The sequence below is a fragment of the Echinops telfairi genome, unplaced genomic scaffold (genome assembly GCF_000313985.2).
Source record: "Echinops telfairi isolate 266 unplaced genomic scaffold, ASM31398v2 ScPeMD7_20;HRSCAF=75, whole genome shotgun sequence".
NCBI classification, from domain to species: Eukaryota; Metazoa; Chordata; class Mammalia; order Afrosoricida; family Tenrecidae; genus Echinops; species Echinops telfairi.
The window spans coordinates 14,400,035-14,417,497 of NW_022103917.1; the positions used below are offsets into that span (position 1 = coordinate 14,400,035).

Consider the following 17,463-nt stretch of genomic DNA (forward strand, 5'->3'; position numbering starts at 1 on the left):
CACTTGATGGTAATGAACAGAGACAGCCATTGCTGGTGAAAGACTTACCTGAAAGCTAGAATAAACTGAGGGAGGGCATGGAAGAAGTATATGAGAAGAGGGCTGCAGGTAAATGGGAGAGAGAGAGAAGCTGAGTCTTGATGAATTGGGAGGGGAAACATGCCTTTGTCTACTTGGCACTTCCAGCCTTACTTCTATCTGCTACTTTCCAGCTCTCTCTTTCGAAGGATAGGTTCTGGGAAACTAGGGACTATTACTGTTTAGCAGAGCACAAGACAAGTCTCCTTTTTACTACTTGGCGCCACCAATTATTCTATTCACGAGGCAACATGTTGCCTCATGAATATGCTAATCTCTCACAAGATGCAACTTAGTTTTGGAGGGTGTTGGTAGACCACTGAAAACCCCTATCATACTATACATGGGGGTACCCCTCCCCCCAAAAACCCAGATTTTTTTTCAAAGCTATGTAGTTTGTTTTTTTTTACAAAACAATCTCACCTCCTTCAGAGTACTCTCCATTACACTTAATACATTTGTCAAATCTGCAATTCCACTGTTGGAAACACTTTTCAAACTTATCTGTTTGGATGGATCACCTCCCTCGTTTTTTTCTTCACCTCTTCTACGTCATCAAATCCATGTCCATCTTCATTCACAGAAACAAAAAGAAGTCGCACAGAGCAAGATCTGATGAGTAAGGTGCGTGGGGAAAGAGGGTCATGCTGAGATGGCTGCCTAAGCAGCTGCCATAAATCAGACCTTTTTTTGTCCCACACTGTTATGCAATCTTTTCAGAATCTCTAAATAGAAAGTTTGATTAACAGTCTGACCTGGTGGAACAAACTTCAAATGCACTACGAGTCGAGATTTTCATCTGTTCCACAAGTTGACGGATGTCCAGAACGAGGTTTGTCATCAATCGACATTTTGCCCTTTTTGAAACAAGAAAACCACTCATACAGGCGAGTTTTTCCATAGCACTGCCCATGTAAGCTGTGTTCAACATCACAACAGTTTCTGTGGCATTTTCTGAAGCAGGAGACAAAATTTCACAGCCATACACTGTTCTCTTAAATTAGCCACCACAAAAAATGAGGTTCAAACGAAACTGCTTTTATGAAAAAATTCATTGTGACCAGAGAGAACTTTCCTAGGTGATGCCACTGGGTGCACTAACTCAGAGAAAGTTACTTGCCTAGTGGGAAAAATGCATACTTCTAAAACTCCACCATGGGAGCTTTTTTCTATTGGGTTGGGGGAGACTCCCTCATAATTGTGCTATAGGCCAAAGAGCCCTTGAGTTCAATGAATCCCGATTTTCTTTTTCTTTATAATTTCCCCCCTTTTTGCTCCTTTGCTTATTGATATAAGGAAAGCCTTAAGCTCCACTAATTACATTGTGCCTACCACAGTGTGACAGATACTACTACTTTCTAATTTGTCCCATAAGAAAACTGAGACTCGGAGCACTTAAATACCTTGTTAAGAAAAGCAGATCTGTCTTGCCTGTAGAACTCTGTGATCTTATACACTATATACCATACTGTCCAATGAAATAAATATTTAACAAGCAAATGCAGTATAAAAATAAGGAAGTTTACTTTCACTGTACTGACTCAGTATATTATTTATTCGCTAAGTAAGTCTAATTGAATCATTGAATTAAGAAGGAAGTATGCCTTTAGTCATTAGAATTTTGCTGTAACAATGGATTCAGATTGAGTCCAAATCCCACTTCCATCACTTACCAGTTACTAAACTGTAGTCAAGTCACTTATCAGAACACCTCAGTTCCCTAAAGTGTGAGGATAATAATACCTATCTTATTGTTTTGTTTTGAGGGCTAATTAAGACTATTATGTAAAGTATCATATGACTGTTGCTATGCAGTAGGTTCTCAGAAAATTCTAGATTGCTTTTGTTCATTCTTCCTTTTTGGGACTAGATCACGCACCTGTAGTTTTCATTTAAGCAAAATAAATTGTTTCTAAAACTAAATTTTCTTTTTTGAAGGGGATATTCCAGACAAAATTATCAGGCTGATTATTCCTGAGACTGAACAAGGAGAGTTGCCAACTCTTATGTGGAACATATTTCATAGTGAGCTAGAAACATGAACCCTTAGAAGAGTGGGGGTGGCAGTGTCCTGCTTCCTAGAGATTATGGCCAAATCATGACGTTGTCTGATTTCATGTTGTTGTCATTAGGTGTTTTTGAGTCTGCTCCAACTCAGAGACCCTGAGTACAACAGAACAAAACACTGCCCAGTCCTGCACCATCCTCACAATTCTTCTGTTCGAGCCCATTGTTGCAGCCCCTGTGTCAGTTCATCTTGTTGAGGGTCTTCCTCTTTTTCTCTGCCCCTTTACTTTACCAAGCATGCTGTCCTCCAGGGACTAGTCTTTCCTGATATCAGCCCCAAAGTACATGCAATGAAATCTTGCTATCCTCACTTGTAAGGAACATTCTGGCTGTACTTATTTCACAGCTTGACTTCTTGACACAATTTGACTAAATTTCACCATTGGTATTCTATGAGACCACGTGTATTAACAAACCCAGTCCAGCCATTTCTAGGCAAGCAAGCTGTGGCTGAGTTGAAGTGACTTGAACGAGGTCAAACTGAAAAAAGCAGACCTCAGTTCTCCCAACTTTGTACTCAGTGTCCATTCTATGGTTCCTTTGTGGGCTCTTAGCCAGGTGAAGCTAAGTCTGGAAGTATGCTCTTTGCAGAAACTTGGCCTGATTGGATGGACTCTCCTCTCAGGATTTGGCACAAGTGTGATGTATTTGGGAAAAATGAAGCTTATTTTCTCTCGTGCTTCAAATTGATCCAGTAGTCATCGTTGCTTTCAAAATGATACCATTTATATTTTGTTTTGGGTTTGGCAAATTGGTGTTGTTTCTCCCCGTTTAGGTTCATGGTTTGAAACCTTCCAGTGGGATTTTTATTTTTGACAAAGATACTATGAATCCAGGGTGGTTAATGACAGTAATTCATTTGAAGAAAATCAGTCAGGCTTGGTGAAGGGTGCTGCAAAGGAACTCAGGTGCTTTAGGGAACCATTAGTGCTTATATTCTGGAGCTTGAAATCAGGATAATGGAAACATTGCAATGGTTTTTGGCGTGCGTGTTTGTGTGCTTATTTCTGTGTGTTTTCACCAGGATGCTCTGATGCTTTCGTTTCCACTCTTGATAATCGGAGTTGAAATTCCTGTCTCCCACCTCATTGCCTTTTGGGATACTCTTTCAGTCATGTTCTGGATAGAATCCTCGTGTTTTTTTTTGGACTGTAAAAAAAGAAGCTAACAAGAAATCTTCTTTGCCACCCTTTTCCCTTTAGTTTGAATGGCCCTTCTGAGGAAATTGGGGCATATGAATTTCAAGCTGGAATTTGTGAATGAGTTCAGTAACAGTGCCCAGAGGCACACCAGCCTGATTCTGAAATACAGCCTTTGCTCCTTAGTAACCAATATGGTATTTAAATTCTCAGGTGATCTACCTTTGTTGAACCTGTATTGGGCTGCCACCTTTTTAATTGGCCAATCATGCTTCAAGGAAGGCTGTGTTCGAGGATCACAAGCTTGGGCTTTGGAGAGCTGTATCACACAACTCTGGGTTTCCTCATCCTGAAGGAAATCAAACTCTTGGGCTGCCTATACTTTTCCAAGCTCCTGGTAATTTCCTGAAGCAGCTGGAAGGCTAGGATTGCAGCTGTGGTGGTAAAGGGGGCCGCTCCCAATACCTCAGAAGGCAAGCACTTTCTTGACGAAGCCCTGATTATATATAATCCCATCAAATGTATCCTTTCCATTCTTTCCTTCCCTCTTTTACTGACTGGCTGGTAGCTAGTTACCAATCACCCAAATCTTTATGCTTCGTATTAGCCTATTGATTTAACATAGAGTTATTGATGTATATATATATATATATATATATACACACACACACATATATACACACACATACATATGTAATGTGTGTGTATATATACATTTAAATTCCCATATGTGTGTATATATGGCAATTTAAAAATATTTAAATATATACATCTATGTGCGTATATATACATATATGGCCATTTAAATAACAGCAATGATATACTAGTGACGATTGGAAAGAGTTTTCTTTCCTCTTCCAAGAAGTAGTCTGGGTCTTTGTTTGAGGACATACTAGGCACTAGAAGGGGTCAAGGGAAGCGGCTAGCTGAAATTTCTACAATAGCCCCCACCTTTATTTTGTTTGCTTCAGATTTGGCTCATGTGGATAGACACACATTCGGGTAACCACCATACAGATGGAAACCAGGACATATGGGATTTGGCTGGACCAAAGGTCCCCAAACATTGCCTGGATCATTTAGTAACCCAGGTGTAGCCACCCCAGGACTTCATGTGCTAAAATTGTGTCCCAGCTGAAGCCAGCTGGTCACTGTATATATAGTATCAAGGCAGCTTGGAGCCTCATAAAGCATGACTTTGGATTTTTTACCTTGTGGATTTAGATTTTGCTAATCAGCCTGAGTCTGTTTCCACACACTGAACAGATTTATAGATTTAACAAAATGAGATGCTCATTGTCCAGTAAATTTACAATCTAAGCTAGATGGGACATATTATTAGGCCACACACACAAAACAATAGAATGATTTTCCAGAAATGAAAGAAGGAATTAGAGGGCCTTAATAAGCTTTTAGATAGACCAGGTTTTAAAATTTTTCTTTTCAAATATTTACTCCTTGTGGCTTTTTAGGAGCAGTGATCCCTTTTAATTTTAAAATATGGGAATTGAAGCATGTTTCATGAAATAATATTGATCCTTTTAATTTTCCACATGAGGTAGAGGTGCCTTGCTTCAGTCACTCAAGCACGATTTGTTCTAGTGAAGTATGCTAGTAATGATAATGCTAGGTGGCCTTGAGTCAGTTCTGAATCATAGCAACCTTATGTATAACAGAAGGAAGTGTGACATCCTCACAATTCTTTCTATGTTTGAGCCCATGGTTACAGTTGCTGTGCCAAGCCATCTCATTGGGAGTCTTCTTTTTCATTGATCCTCTACTTTACCGCAATAATAGTAATTCGATACAATCGTTTAACCCTTTATAGTTTATAAAAGATTTTCATATTCATTAGATCATTGACTCTCCATAGCAGTCCTGTGGAGCAGTCAGGTTTGGTAGTATTCACTTCAGTTTATAAATATGGGAAATAAAGTTCAGAGAAGTTGAGTAACCCATCCAGGATCACACAGCTACAAAATTGTGGACCTGGAAGTTAAACCAAGGTTTCTTGAGACCCAGCCCTAGTACTTTTTCAGTTCTATCGTGTTTCCTGCTTAGAACACTTTCTCCTTTTCACTCCTGCTCATGATTGATTTTGAACTAGTGCTTCAGGTTAGCAGATGAGTGCCTTCTTTAAGGGCACCTATCGAGCGAGTCCAGCACTCGGCTTTTAGCTTTTCACCTTGACTTTAATGGAACTGTATTTAGGTAGACATAGGTTTTACTCTCTGTTAAATATATGCACAAAAGTTTTGTGATCCGCTGATTAAAGGTATGAAAACTGCACCTGGGGAATGGGACTACAGATGAAAAGTTGGCTTAAAATAATTAGCTTCTTGCTTTTGTGTTAAGAGATGTCATGTTCAATAGAATTTCATTTCTTTCTACTTCCTTTGCTTCCAGCCTTTTAAATATAATTCTTTAGGGAAAATTAGCAAATATTCGTTTTCAATGTTGGTTTCTCAGGAACAAGGGTAGCTGGGAGGAAAGAGAAAAGTGGAGAGGTGATTTTGTGTGCTTTCTAAGTGTGGGCAAGCATTATTTTGTTTGGGGCTGCGAGAGCTAGATTTTCTTCTAAGGCATGCAAATCGTAAAGTTCTGATTTGTCAATTGCACGCTGTTTCTTTAGGCACTGATGTATGAAATCCCTTACGAATTCTCAGATGAACATACTGCTAATTGCTTCTCCACCTGCTCTCCAACCTCCTCCACCCCACCCCCTCCACTCCCAATTCAGCCTATAAGTGTCCGTCATTGGAGATGGATGGTGACACATGCAGTAACAGCAATTCATAAAAGCCAGTTCCAGCCCTTGTCTTCAAGGCTTCTGGATTTTCCACTGCCTGCTTTTGTGTAAGTGAAGTGGATGGAAGTGCTACTGGCATCAGAATCCACCTTCCTATGCTCCGTTGCTGGCGCTCAATTGCTCGGCTGGAGCTGAACTGAACAGAAGCATCGGATCTGAGCTGAATCGTAGCTGGGTCGTCCCCCCCCACTACCTCCTGAGTGAGGGGGCAGGCTATGGGTAGTGTGTTGTGGGGGTTTGGGTGCTTTGGATTTTCTTTTGTTGGGGAGAAGAAAGTAAAGGGAGAATAAATCATAATAGGATACAACGTGGAACAGTTCCCTGAAGAGTGTCACAATGTTCCTGGTACAATATACAGGTATAGTATGCTTTATATTATCTAAGGTTTCCTTTTTGTTTCAAAGTGTATTTCTCTCTTCTATTTTTTCCTCTAGTTCAACTGTACTGAAGGACAAATAGTGTTTTAATGAGCTAAACAAAGTAGCTGCATAAGCCATGCCGGTCCCTAGTTATAATGTTTGTAGCAGATTGCTGTATGAAATCTGGGGCTTATGGCAAATTGGTAGTCCTGATCCTTTAATTGTGCGTGCTTCTCTGCTGTATTCCTGTATTGAATTTCTCAAGTCTTATGTCTGCAACTGGTAGTGTGTGATATAGCCTAGAGTGTTTACAGAGTAGAATCAGTGCTATGGAAGCACAAAGCAATTTCTAAACACTTAGAATATTATGTTGTTCTTGAGTTTATTAGCTCCACTATTTGTTAATTGACTGTCTGTATTGGGGGTATAGTTTAAAGAAAGTTCAAATAGGAAGTACTCCGGAACTTGTCTGTTGGGCACATTTATTTTTATTTCATTATTGAACTCAGGTTGGTGAACATTTTACGTTATTGATGCTTATTCTCCTGGATGAAAAAGTGCTGGGAACAGTAGGGCTAAACACTGTCAGCTCCAAACCATCTGTATCATAAAATATCATTGGAACAGAAGTGCTCTGAAGTATTCTCTGGAGCTTTCAGGAATATATTGGTCCAGAACAATGTAGAATTTGAAGGATCAGATCAGGTGTTGGTGAATGTTATTTGAAAGGCTTCTTACTTCAGTAGTTACAAAGACGGAAAGGACCCTTCCAAATGAAAAACCCTAAGAAAGTTTCACTTTCTTGCGCAACAGAACAGAAGCTTAGTTTGTACAACTGCATGTTTTGATAAATTTGAATATCATTTATTGTTAAGAACTTTCATCTCCAGTCTCACTTTATTGTCCTTAAAACATCATGCACGTGTGCTTAAGAGCTGTAAGATCATGTTTTGTTTTAATGCGTGGTTTGACAGTTGATTTTGCTGGTTTAATTGGACAGCCTGCAAATGATGGGGAGAAGTGAGTGACAAATTTCAAGGTTACACTAAGGAGCATACTGTGAACCTTAATGTCTGGACCAACAGCTGCTGAATTGAATTGTCTGCAATTAAAGCAACAGCAGGTTTGTGTAGTCTCCCTGCAGTCCAGTTATTTGAATTTATAGCTTCAGTTTCTTCTTTAGCTATCGGTTGGCTTGTTTTGCTAAGTGTTGGAGAGTTGTGGCTGCTGGATAGCTTTTTTTCCCACACTCCAATGCATGCTTGGCTCCAGGAAAGCCATCTCTGTACATTTGAATGTGAGCTGTTGAGGTTATTCTCTTTTGGTTAAAATCAGAGAATGTGTCTTTTTCTCCATTACAAGAGTACATAGATAGATTCTATGGAAAACAGTGCTTTGTGCAATAAATAGAGGCTTCTCATGGACTTGTGTTACTGGCTTAGGTTTTGGGCAATGAAAAATATTGATCTTTGTTATATAGTAATTCCATACTGTATTTGAGAAGAACTTCTCTAAAATAAGTGTTTGTTTTAGGAAATGGTGGATTTTTCCCCTTGTGACTAATTTTATTTGTATCTAGTAATGAGTACATGTTTAATTCCTTCCTAGTTTTACTCAATTAGAAGACAGCTTTTAATTGCAATGTAGTTGTTGTGTGTTGGTTCATAGTAGATGTGTGCGGTAGGAAACATTTACACTATGATTTAACATAAACGTGTCAGTGCTTCCTCATTACAACCCTGTATGTAGTCAGGGGCATTATGGTTTCTCCATTTAATAGATAAAAATAACTGAGATTGAGAGAAGTTAAATGATGACCTAGGATCTCACATCTAATAAATGGCAGTGCCCAAACTGTTAGGGTTCTTGACTCAAGAATCTCCATTTTCCCTTCTGAAATGATGCATCCAGGATCAATTTGACTTAAGCTACCGATCAAGAAGAGTGTATTCAGTCAATTACTAAAAATAAAAATAAGTTAGGGTTAGGGTTAAAAAAATAAAATTAAAATAAAAGTAAGTTATTTGTTGGCTTTCATGAGTTTTTAAAGACTATTTTAGTCCAGCATCTATTTTAATAAGTGATTGAGTTTCTAATGAATTCTACAGATATACAGAAAACACTGGAATTTGTATGATGAACTAAAGTTGAGTCTTATGACAATAGACGAGGGAAAATATTGTCCAGTTAGTATGTTAGTATGTATTGTTTCCACCTAAAACAAGCTAGTTATTTTAAATATCCGCTCAATAGATTTGTAAGATTATTGCCATAAAAACATGTGTCTTTAAAAAATTTCCTGGTCATGATGCAAAGTGTTAGATATTCTTAAAATTAGAATATTTTATTTAAATCATTGGGAAAATATACAGTGTTGGTTTATGCAGTCAACTTAGTTTCTTATTTTCCTATCATATATACAGTGAACCCTCGCCACTTCGTGCTTCGACTTCCGCGGCTTCACTCTATCGCGGTTTTTGCGTAACAGCACCCACTGCCTACACCCGCTCCTTCAGAGGAAAAAGACGGCGACCCACCTGTAGAGTACATCCCTTAAGTCATTTCATAGGCTACTGATTACAGTATTTGTAAGAACTATGTATAATAATACTGTATGTGAAATATGTAATACTGTAAACTAGATGCCATAAATAATATAATAAATAATAAATGATAATTGTAACGTCCAAAATGTTTTACTGTATTTTCCCTTTTTCGTTTAATAAATTGGGTAATACGAGTGTAATGGTGACTAAAGGGTGTTTTTTCATGTCCTCTATGCTCTAACAACGAAAATATTTGATTTACAAATAAGGAATCCTACTTCGCGGAATTTAATTTATCACGGTAGGGCCTAGAACCGATTAACCGCGATAAACGAGGGTTCACTGTATATATATATATATATATATATGAAGCTGATTAACTTTCCTGTCCTTTAAAATCTTCAAGTGATTTCTCAATCTTAACTCTATTAATTTTAAAGAAAAAACTATGCATTATATCCTACTGAACAAGAAGATAAAATGTCTATTCCTGTTTCAAGCTACACTTCTGGTCAAACTTCCTTCAGAACCTATTCAGGAAACATCTTTTTGAGTGGGGTAATTTTAACACCTGAGTTATTAGACTGCCCCATGTCTTCGGGAAATGACTAGATGTTGACACCATAGACAATGCTTCTTCCGCATGTAACTGTGAATATTTGAGAATATTGTCAAGAAAAGGAGCTAAGTCAAAGCATTGTCATGACCTGTTCAGACTTTTGAAAAGATGGTGATGGACATAGTGTCTCAAATACCATGTTATTGGACTTTATCATTATTTAAGATGCTATGTTTATATTTGAGTGTATCTTAAAGTAAAGCTACCCATATGTTCTTCTAACAAAAGAAAAAAAAAAGGAAGGATGGTAGAAAATGTTTCCATCCTTTTAAAAACTTCATTACAATTTAACACATAAATGCTACAGGAGGGAACTTGGGAGGGGGGGTAGATAGGGTTAACGGGAGAAAAAGTGGGCCAAAACCGAGTACGTGATTGCAAGGTCTATGTTAAACTTCATTTCAGGCGGCAAGTTTCCAATGCAATTGGAATCATTGCCCACACTCTTTACCTCATTCCATTTTCTGGGAATGAGCACACTGAATATACGTGAAAAAGAGCTTTTGGGGACTTTAAAAAAAATGATAAATTTCTAATTGGTTAAAGAAAAGTCTAAAATCTGTAAAAAAATTCAGGTTTTTGTTCTCTGATGTTTCAAGCCAAGAGAAATTAGAGAGGGAACGGATTAATTACCCCATTCTGTTTGTTCAGGGAGCTAAAGTTGGATTGTGTTCCTAAGTTTTCCCTTCAGTATGCCTCTGAGTATTTTTAGGGGAGTAAGGACTGGTTCATGGATGGAGCATGAAGGTTAGCTAGTGATGTGCTTGCTTGCACTTAGTTAGATTTACCCAGAATATTTATACGTTTAAAATCTTTTGCAAATCTTCCTTTTCCTAGGAAAGACTTAAGTTACTTATGAATAATAGTTAAGGCATGCTATCTGCGCATCTGTATAGTGCTAATGCTCCTTGGCCTATTAAACTATATTGATTGACATCCCTTATAGATATAATATTGACTCCTTTAAAGGTTATTGAGCATAGTTGTGTGCTCTGCCCCGCCCCCATACACACAATAGTAGGGATAACTAACGTTTATTGAATGCTTACTATGTGCCAAAATTTATTATAAATACCTTATATACAACAGGGCCTCCAAAAGTTTGTGGGGAAATTCCACGATCTTTTCATTCTATTTTTGAAGGACACTTGTATATGATTTCATCAGCCTTCGCAGTACTTCTATGAGGCAAAATCAAAAATGCCAAACTCAGTTCTATGGAATTGATTACAACCCTACAGTACATAGCAACCCCACAGTATAGAGTAGAATATCCTCATGGGTTTCGGAGATTATAAGTCATTACAGGAATTGAAAGCCTCATTTTCCTCTCATGGAGTGGCTGGTAGATTTGAACTGCTGACCCTGTGGTTAGCTTCCCCTACACATAATCCATTATACCACTAGGGCTTCCCCTGTAAGGTAGCCAATATTAATGTTTCCATTTTAGGGGTAGAAAAATTGCGACACAAAGTTTAAGTAACCTGGCTACCAGGTCATACAATTAGTAAGTGGTAGACTCTAGGTTTGATTACAGGAAGTGTATCTATAGCCCCCATTCTTAACCATTATGTACTGTGCTCTGTATCTTTTAAGGATACTGCAGTGAGAATTTGATTTGCCTGCTAGTGTGTCCCCCCAGAGAAAACATCCCATTGTCTCTGCCTTCAGAAGACAGACAACTGCTGAGCATTTGTACTTTATTCTGATGGTCAGCACTGGTATGAGTCTCTCTTGCCCAAGGCCTAGGGGATCATTGCCTCCCCAGCAGCTTCTAAACACTACCACTACTCATGTTATTTCTTAAGGATTTTAGTTTTTAAAAAATCTCTCTCGATTCTCAGCTTTTGTTTGTTTGTTTATAAGAAGAAACATTACCAACCTGAGTGCCATGTTCTTTCATGCAAGTAAATGACCAAACATAGCACATCTTCCCTGCATCTCCTCCCATCCGACTCCAGTCCATTTTATGACTAGCCATTTTTTTTCTTAAATGTAGATTTGTATCATGTCATTCCTTTCCTCAAAGAACTTCTAAAAATTTTTGGAATTTCTTTTTTCCCAAGTAGGCATTCAGGGTATTGTCCAACCACCCATAATGTCTTTATATCCAACCCCTGTGCTGGAATATTGTGTTCACAAGATTAATTTTGTTTTTAGCTATCTTGATTTTTCCCCTTTTGTGGTGTTGTAGGTTAAGCATTGTACTGTCAACCTCAAGGGAGAAAGATGAGAATGTCTGCTTTCATAAAGATTTACAGGTTCAGAAACTTGACACAGGGTTGCTGGGAGTCAGAAATGGCTCAGTGGCTGTGGTTTATGCTCATCTCCAAAAGGACTAAGACTAGAAGAGCCATATGAAGTTATTCCCTGTACCACAACAGAGCTTTCAAGGTATAGCCTGGTAACTCTCAACAAATGACTGGTTGGGACCATGCAAATAAGGTGTACAGAAACTAAGCAACAATCTGAGAAACCCAATCAGATCTGTGGGCACAGCTTCCCAGCATGGGTTTTACAGATTTAAGAAATATAAAGGTAATTCATGGGCAAATGGGAAGAGGCAATTATGAAATAACTTTCCTCTAGTAGGATAGACATGTTTAGATGGTTACCAAGAAAGAGGATGAATATAGCAGATATTAATGGAGTTGATGCAAAGGTTCTAATGCAGCACTACAAGTAGTTAGGTGGACTAACAGAAACTTCTGCTGCCCTACCCACAACACTTAAGAGGCCTAAACTAGTTTGTTCTATTCACCCCAGCTAGAAGGAATTCAATGATGATGGTGCGTTAGTTTGGGTAGACAAGAGAAATCCATAGAAACTCATATGTATATAAGAGAGAGTTTTATATAAAGGGTAACTGTACATTAAGAAAGCATCCCAACCTAGTCCTGTCCAAGCCCATAAATCTGTTATTAGCCCATATGCCCGATACCAATCCATAAAGTCCTCTTCAGACTCATGAAACACATGCAATGATGCCTGCAAGACATCCCTGAGGAGAAGCTGCATGGACCTACCCCAGTGCAGCCCTGGGTGCTAGAGCAGCTGTGTGGGGACCCCTGCCAGTGCTGAGATGCTTACATATTCAATGACTCGGCTTTCCTCCTGCAGGCGGGATCTTTGCATCTGTTTTGTGAGATGGAGGAGGACTTTGTAGATTGGTGTGGGACATAAGGGTTAATGGTGGACTTGTGGGCTTGGGCAGCAATGGGTTGTTGGGATGTTTTCTTTGATGTGCACTTAACCTTTATATAAAACTCTCTCTTATACATGAGTTTCTGTGGATTTTTTTCTTCAAAGTACCCAGACTAATACAATGCCGAATGCAGGATGATCACAGGCCAGTGGGTAGAAAGTCTTTGGATCCAGTGGCATTGTAAGCATGGCAGCACTGGCAAGGGTCTCCACATGGCTTCTCCAGTTTTCAGGGCATGGGGTCTATCACCATAGTGCCATGTGTCGTGTCCTCAGGTATGTCTCGCAGGAAGTGAGCTGAGAGAAGAAGGTGTCTCCCACATCCAAGGAGGAAACACAGGAATTCCCAGAATTCTCAGAAGGCCGTGCCTTCACAGAGGCCTCAGATTGCCAGACTAGACTCCACCCCTTCACTCTTAATCCTCTCAAGTCCCAAGTTGACACCAGATTATGTAACTACCACAGATGGGAATTCCCACCTGGAAACATTTGAAGCAGAGGCTCAGCTAGTTGATCAAGAGAAGACATTGGACAAGGAGACTGGTCAATTTGCTATCCTGCTGGGTTTTAAATGAGCCATTTCAGAAGCAGGAACAAGGGATCTCACTACCATTAAGAAAGAAGATCCAGGAGCAGAGCATGTCCTTTGCACACCAAGATCCCTGTGCATTGAACTTACTTGATCTATGAGACAGCTATAACACCAGAGGAGTAACCTGTGTGCTTTTGTGTAGAAGGCTTCCTTGTGTGGTGGATTGCTTCCCAGATCTTAACCTTGGAAGCCAAGCTTACTGACTCATGGACCTACGGTCAAGCACTTTCAGGCTGAGGCCTTTGGTGGAGTGGACTGCCCTTTGGGCACTTATCAGCAGTCCTAAAGGAGCTTTGTAACCTTGCTCGAGGAGGGCAGAGGCTAAGGAACCACATAGCTGAGAGGTCAAGGACCAAAGAGAGACATGCTTGCAAGTGTGGCTGAGAATAGGTGTTCCTGATCAGAAGAACTATATCCTGAACATTTCTGACCCTGAATTGTAACATTAACTCACCTACTAAATCCCGCAATTTGTGGGTATGGTTTTTGTTTTCCATGGGCAATTACAATGAATTATTGAAACTTGCAGAGAAGTAGAGTGCTGTGGGAGGGAGGGATGGTATCAGAATTGGGAAAGATTGAAGAGTAGGGGCATCTATAACCTCTGCCTCATAGGGATTGGCCTTCGGCCATTGTTGAATTTGCTTCTCTTCCCACTTTGTGAAGATAGAAGTCAGTGGAGGCCCCCATGCCCTTTTTAACATCTTTCTTTTGCCTTTGTGGAACATTTTGCACTTTTGGAGTAGTGAGACTTGGGCTCACCTATATTCACCTATTAATACAAGAAAATAAATCAGCTCTCTGATCATCTCATGAACCACAGCATCAGATTATGCAAATTTATAGTTGCTTTGTAGTGCCTAATCACAGTATTTTTCAAAACGTGGTTTAGAGATTTCCAGATTTAACTAGGATATTTGTGAGCCTTCTGAGTTTCTTTTACAACTGACTTACAATTTTTTCTTTCATTACTTACAACTGAATTTTGAGAACCATTGTCCAAAAGGCCCTGAGGGAGGGACGGGGGAAGTGAAGTTGTAATAGATATTCTCTGGATATGAATACTAATTACATTGGGGAAAAAAACTATTGTTAAAATAGTTTGGACCACTATGTGTTTTTGTTTGATTTTCTGTTTCAATAGTGGGATTTTAAAAAGTAGGCCATTGGACATCCCCTTACAGAAGGGTCTCGGGGAGGAGACAAGCCAGTCAGGGTGCGATGTAGCAATGATGAAAAATACAACTTTCCTCTAGTTCCTAAATGCTTCCTCCCCTCACCCACTATCCTGATCCAAATTCTACCTTGCAAGTCTGGCTAGACCAGAGGATGTACACTGGTACAGATAGGAACTGGAAACACAGGGAATCCAGGGTGGATGATTCCTTCAGGACCAGTGGTGTGAGTGGTGATACTGGGAGTGTAGAGGGAGGGTGGGTTGGAAAGGGGGAACCGATTACAAGGAACTATAGGTGACCTCCTCCCTGGGAGACGGACAACAGAAAAGTGGATGAAGGGAGATGTCGGACAGGGCAAGATATGACAAAATAATAATTTATAAATTATCAAGGGTTCATGAGGGATGGGGGAGCGGGGAGGGAGGGGAAAAATGAGGACCTGATGCCAGAGGCATAAGTGGAGAGCAAATGAGGGCCATGAATGTGCAGGTGTGCTTTACACAATTGATGTATGTTTGGATTGTGATAAGAATTGTATGCACCCCTAATAAAACGATTTAAAAAAATAAAAAATAAAAAAAATAATTATAATATCAATTAAATTTAAGGGAGAGCTATACTTTGCCTATCTCACCTGAACTATTTTTCTTAGCTTATTGGTTTGCTATTGAGAGGTGATGAGGTTGATTTCTATTCTAGGGATAAGAAAGTTGAGTTAAGCAGAAGAAAGAACTCCTAGTTCCCATGTTTGAAGTCATAGATTCTTTTATATCTTTTAACTCTCATAGACCTTTAAACTCTTCTCTTTTGGATGGAACAGCCCCTCAGCCACTAATGACTCACTAACTTTCAGCTTCCTTTTCTGACTCTGATAAATCTTCCTTGAGCCAGTAATGTGCCTCTTTTCACGATGATTTCAATATTTTAATCAGTACTGATTATTTGGGAGAATTTGAATTAGAAATAGAGTGTCGTCTCTACATAGACACATAGACACATAGATCGAGGCACTTTATTTTATTATGGTCATTGTATGCATTAGCTGTACTTGGTGGCTTTAAAAAATCCACTCTCAGAATCTATTGTATTGAGGAATCACACAGGTGGAATAATGTACTTGACTATTGCTGTCTTTTGACATTATATGCTAAATAATTATGCCTGTTTGACCTGCCCTCAGTTGCCTAGATCCCAGTTCTTTGTGTGCTTTACAATGGCTACATTTTTAGTATATCCTGAATTTCCCTTCTCTCTCTTCACATAGACCACTTACTTTCTTTGGCTTTGCTTTCTGTTTTCAATGGGCAGCAGACCACACCCACACTTTTTGTACCATTCAAATTCACTCCCAGAATCCATTGTTGAATCCAGCCTCACTAAACTGCCTAGAAGGGTTCAAAAGAGGTGTTTTTAAGTGCCACTCAGGGCCACCCTGGAGCACTCAGCAAATAGATGCTTTTGTTTTGCAGACTAAAGAGATAGTACTGCAGCTATTGGGTTTTGAGAATTGCTTAAAGACAAAACCCATTTAGGACTGAAGGAAAATTTAACCCTTGCATCTCTCTTTCTTCAAAGTGCATACACGATTTTCAGGATCATTTTTGCTTTGTTTAGGAAGGCAGACATTTCTACTTTCAATGAAAACATTCACTTTTAACTGGAACTTTCATAATTAAAATCTAGGTGGAGAAGAAGAGAAATATATTTCAAAGGCATACTACAGGACTGTGATGCTAGGATCTTTGTATAAGTTAATGACATTTAATTTCCAGTAGCACCTTCTATAAATGCCAGTTGTCCTTTTTTCCTTAACATAGGCTATATATACCACTAATTTGTTTACAGTTCCAACTCCAGACCCCAAAGCTTATTTACCCAAATAATTGTGAATGGTTGTCTTCCCTGGGGTCAAAGGAGTTGTGGGGAAGAGGGGGGAAAGGGAAGGGAAGAGAAATCCCACATCAATCTAAAGACAGCAGTCTCTGTGTTGGAATTGGGAATTGTCCAGTTAAAATCTTTGGGTTAAGAAGTTAGATTCTCTACACTGGCTATTCATTGCCATGCCCACCTCCTGCCCTAAGTGTTAACACTTGTTTAGCCAAACAAGTCTTGGTATGTTCCAAAACCTTGCCCTTTGGTTTGGAGGTGGGATAGCAACTGCAAATAATTTCAGCTCATATATTCTGCTGAGTCATGGAAATGTAGCCAGCAGATTCAATAGGAGTTGCACCACCTGGATTTCCCTCAATTTGAGATAGGGACTATTGAAGCACCTACATTACTTTTGAGATTCCATATTGTATAAATGTGACAATAATCTGCAAATAAGACTATTTTGAAAAAACTTTGAATTGTTATTGTTAGATGCTATCAGTTCAGTTCTGTGTACAGAATGAAACACTGTCCAGTCTTCCACCATCCTTGTGTTCTTATGTTTGAACCCATTGTTGCAGCCACTATATCAGTACATCTTCTTGAGGGTTTTCTTTTACTTTTTTTTTAAACTCACCTTCTACTTTACCAAGCATGAAATCCTTTCCAGGGACTGATCCCTCCTCATAATGTGTCCAAAGGACTTTAGACAAAGTCTTGCCATTCTCCCTGCTTAGGAGCATTCCAGCAGTACTTCTTCCACAATAGATGTATTCATTCTTCTGGTAGTCCATGGTATATTCACTATTTTCCTACCAAAACCATAATTCAAAAGCGTCCATTCTTTTTTGTTTCTTTTTTAACATTTTATTAGGGGCTCATACAACTGTTATCCCAATCCATACACACATCAATTGTGTAAACCGCATTTGTACATCATTTCTCAAAACATTTTCTCTCCACTTAAACCCCCGACATTAGGTCCTCATTTTTCCTCTCC

General features: G+C 39.2%; 1 protein-coding gene across 1 annotated transcript in view; it reads left to right on the forward strand.

Moving 5' to 3' along the window:
- The first annotated feature begins 6,397 nt into the window (after positions 1–6,397).
- Positions 6,398–17,463, forward strand: part of ENOX2 (ecto-NOX disulfide-thiol exchanger 2) — a 363,165-nt gene continuing 352,099 nt past the window's right edge. Inside the window, exon 1 of the mRNA XM_045288355.1 lies at positions 6,398–6,451. Within this exon, the coding sequence (XP_045144290.1) occupies positions 6,430–6,451 (22 nt within the window). The 5' untranslated portion in view covers positions 6,398–6,429. The remainder of the gene's footprint in view (positions 6,452–17,463) is intronic.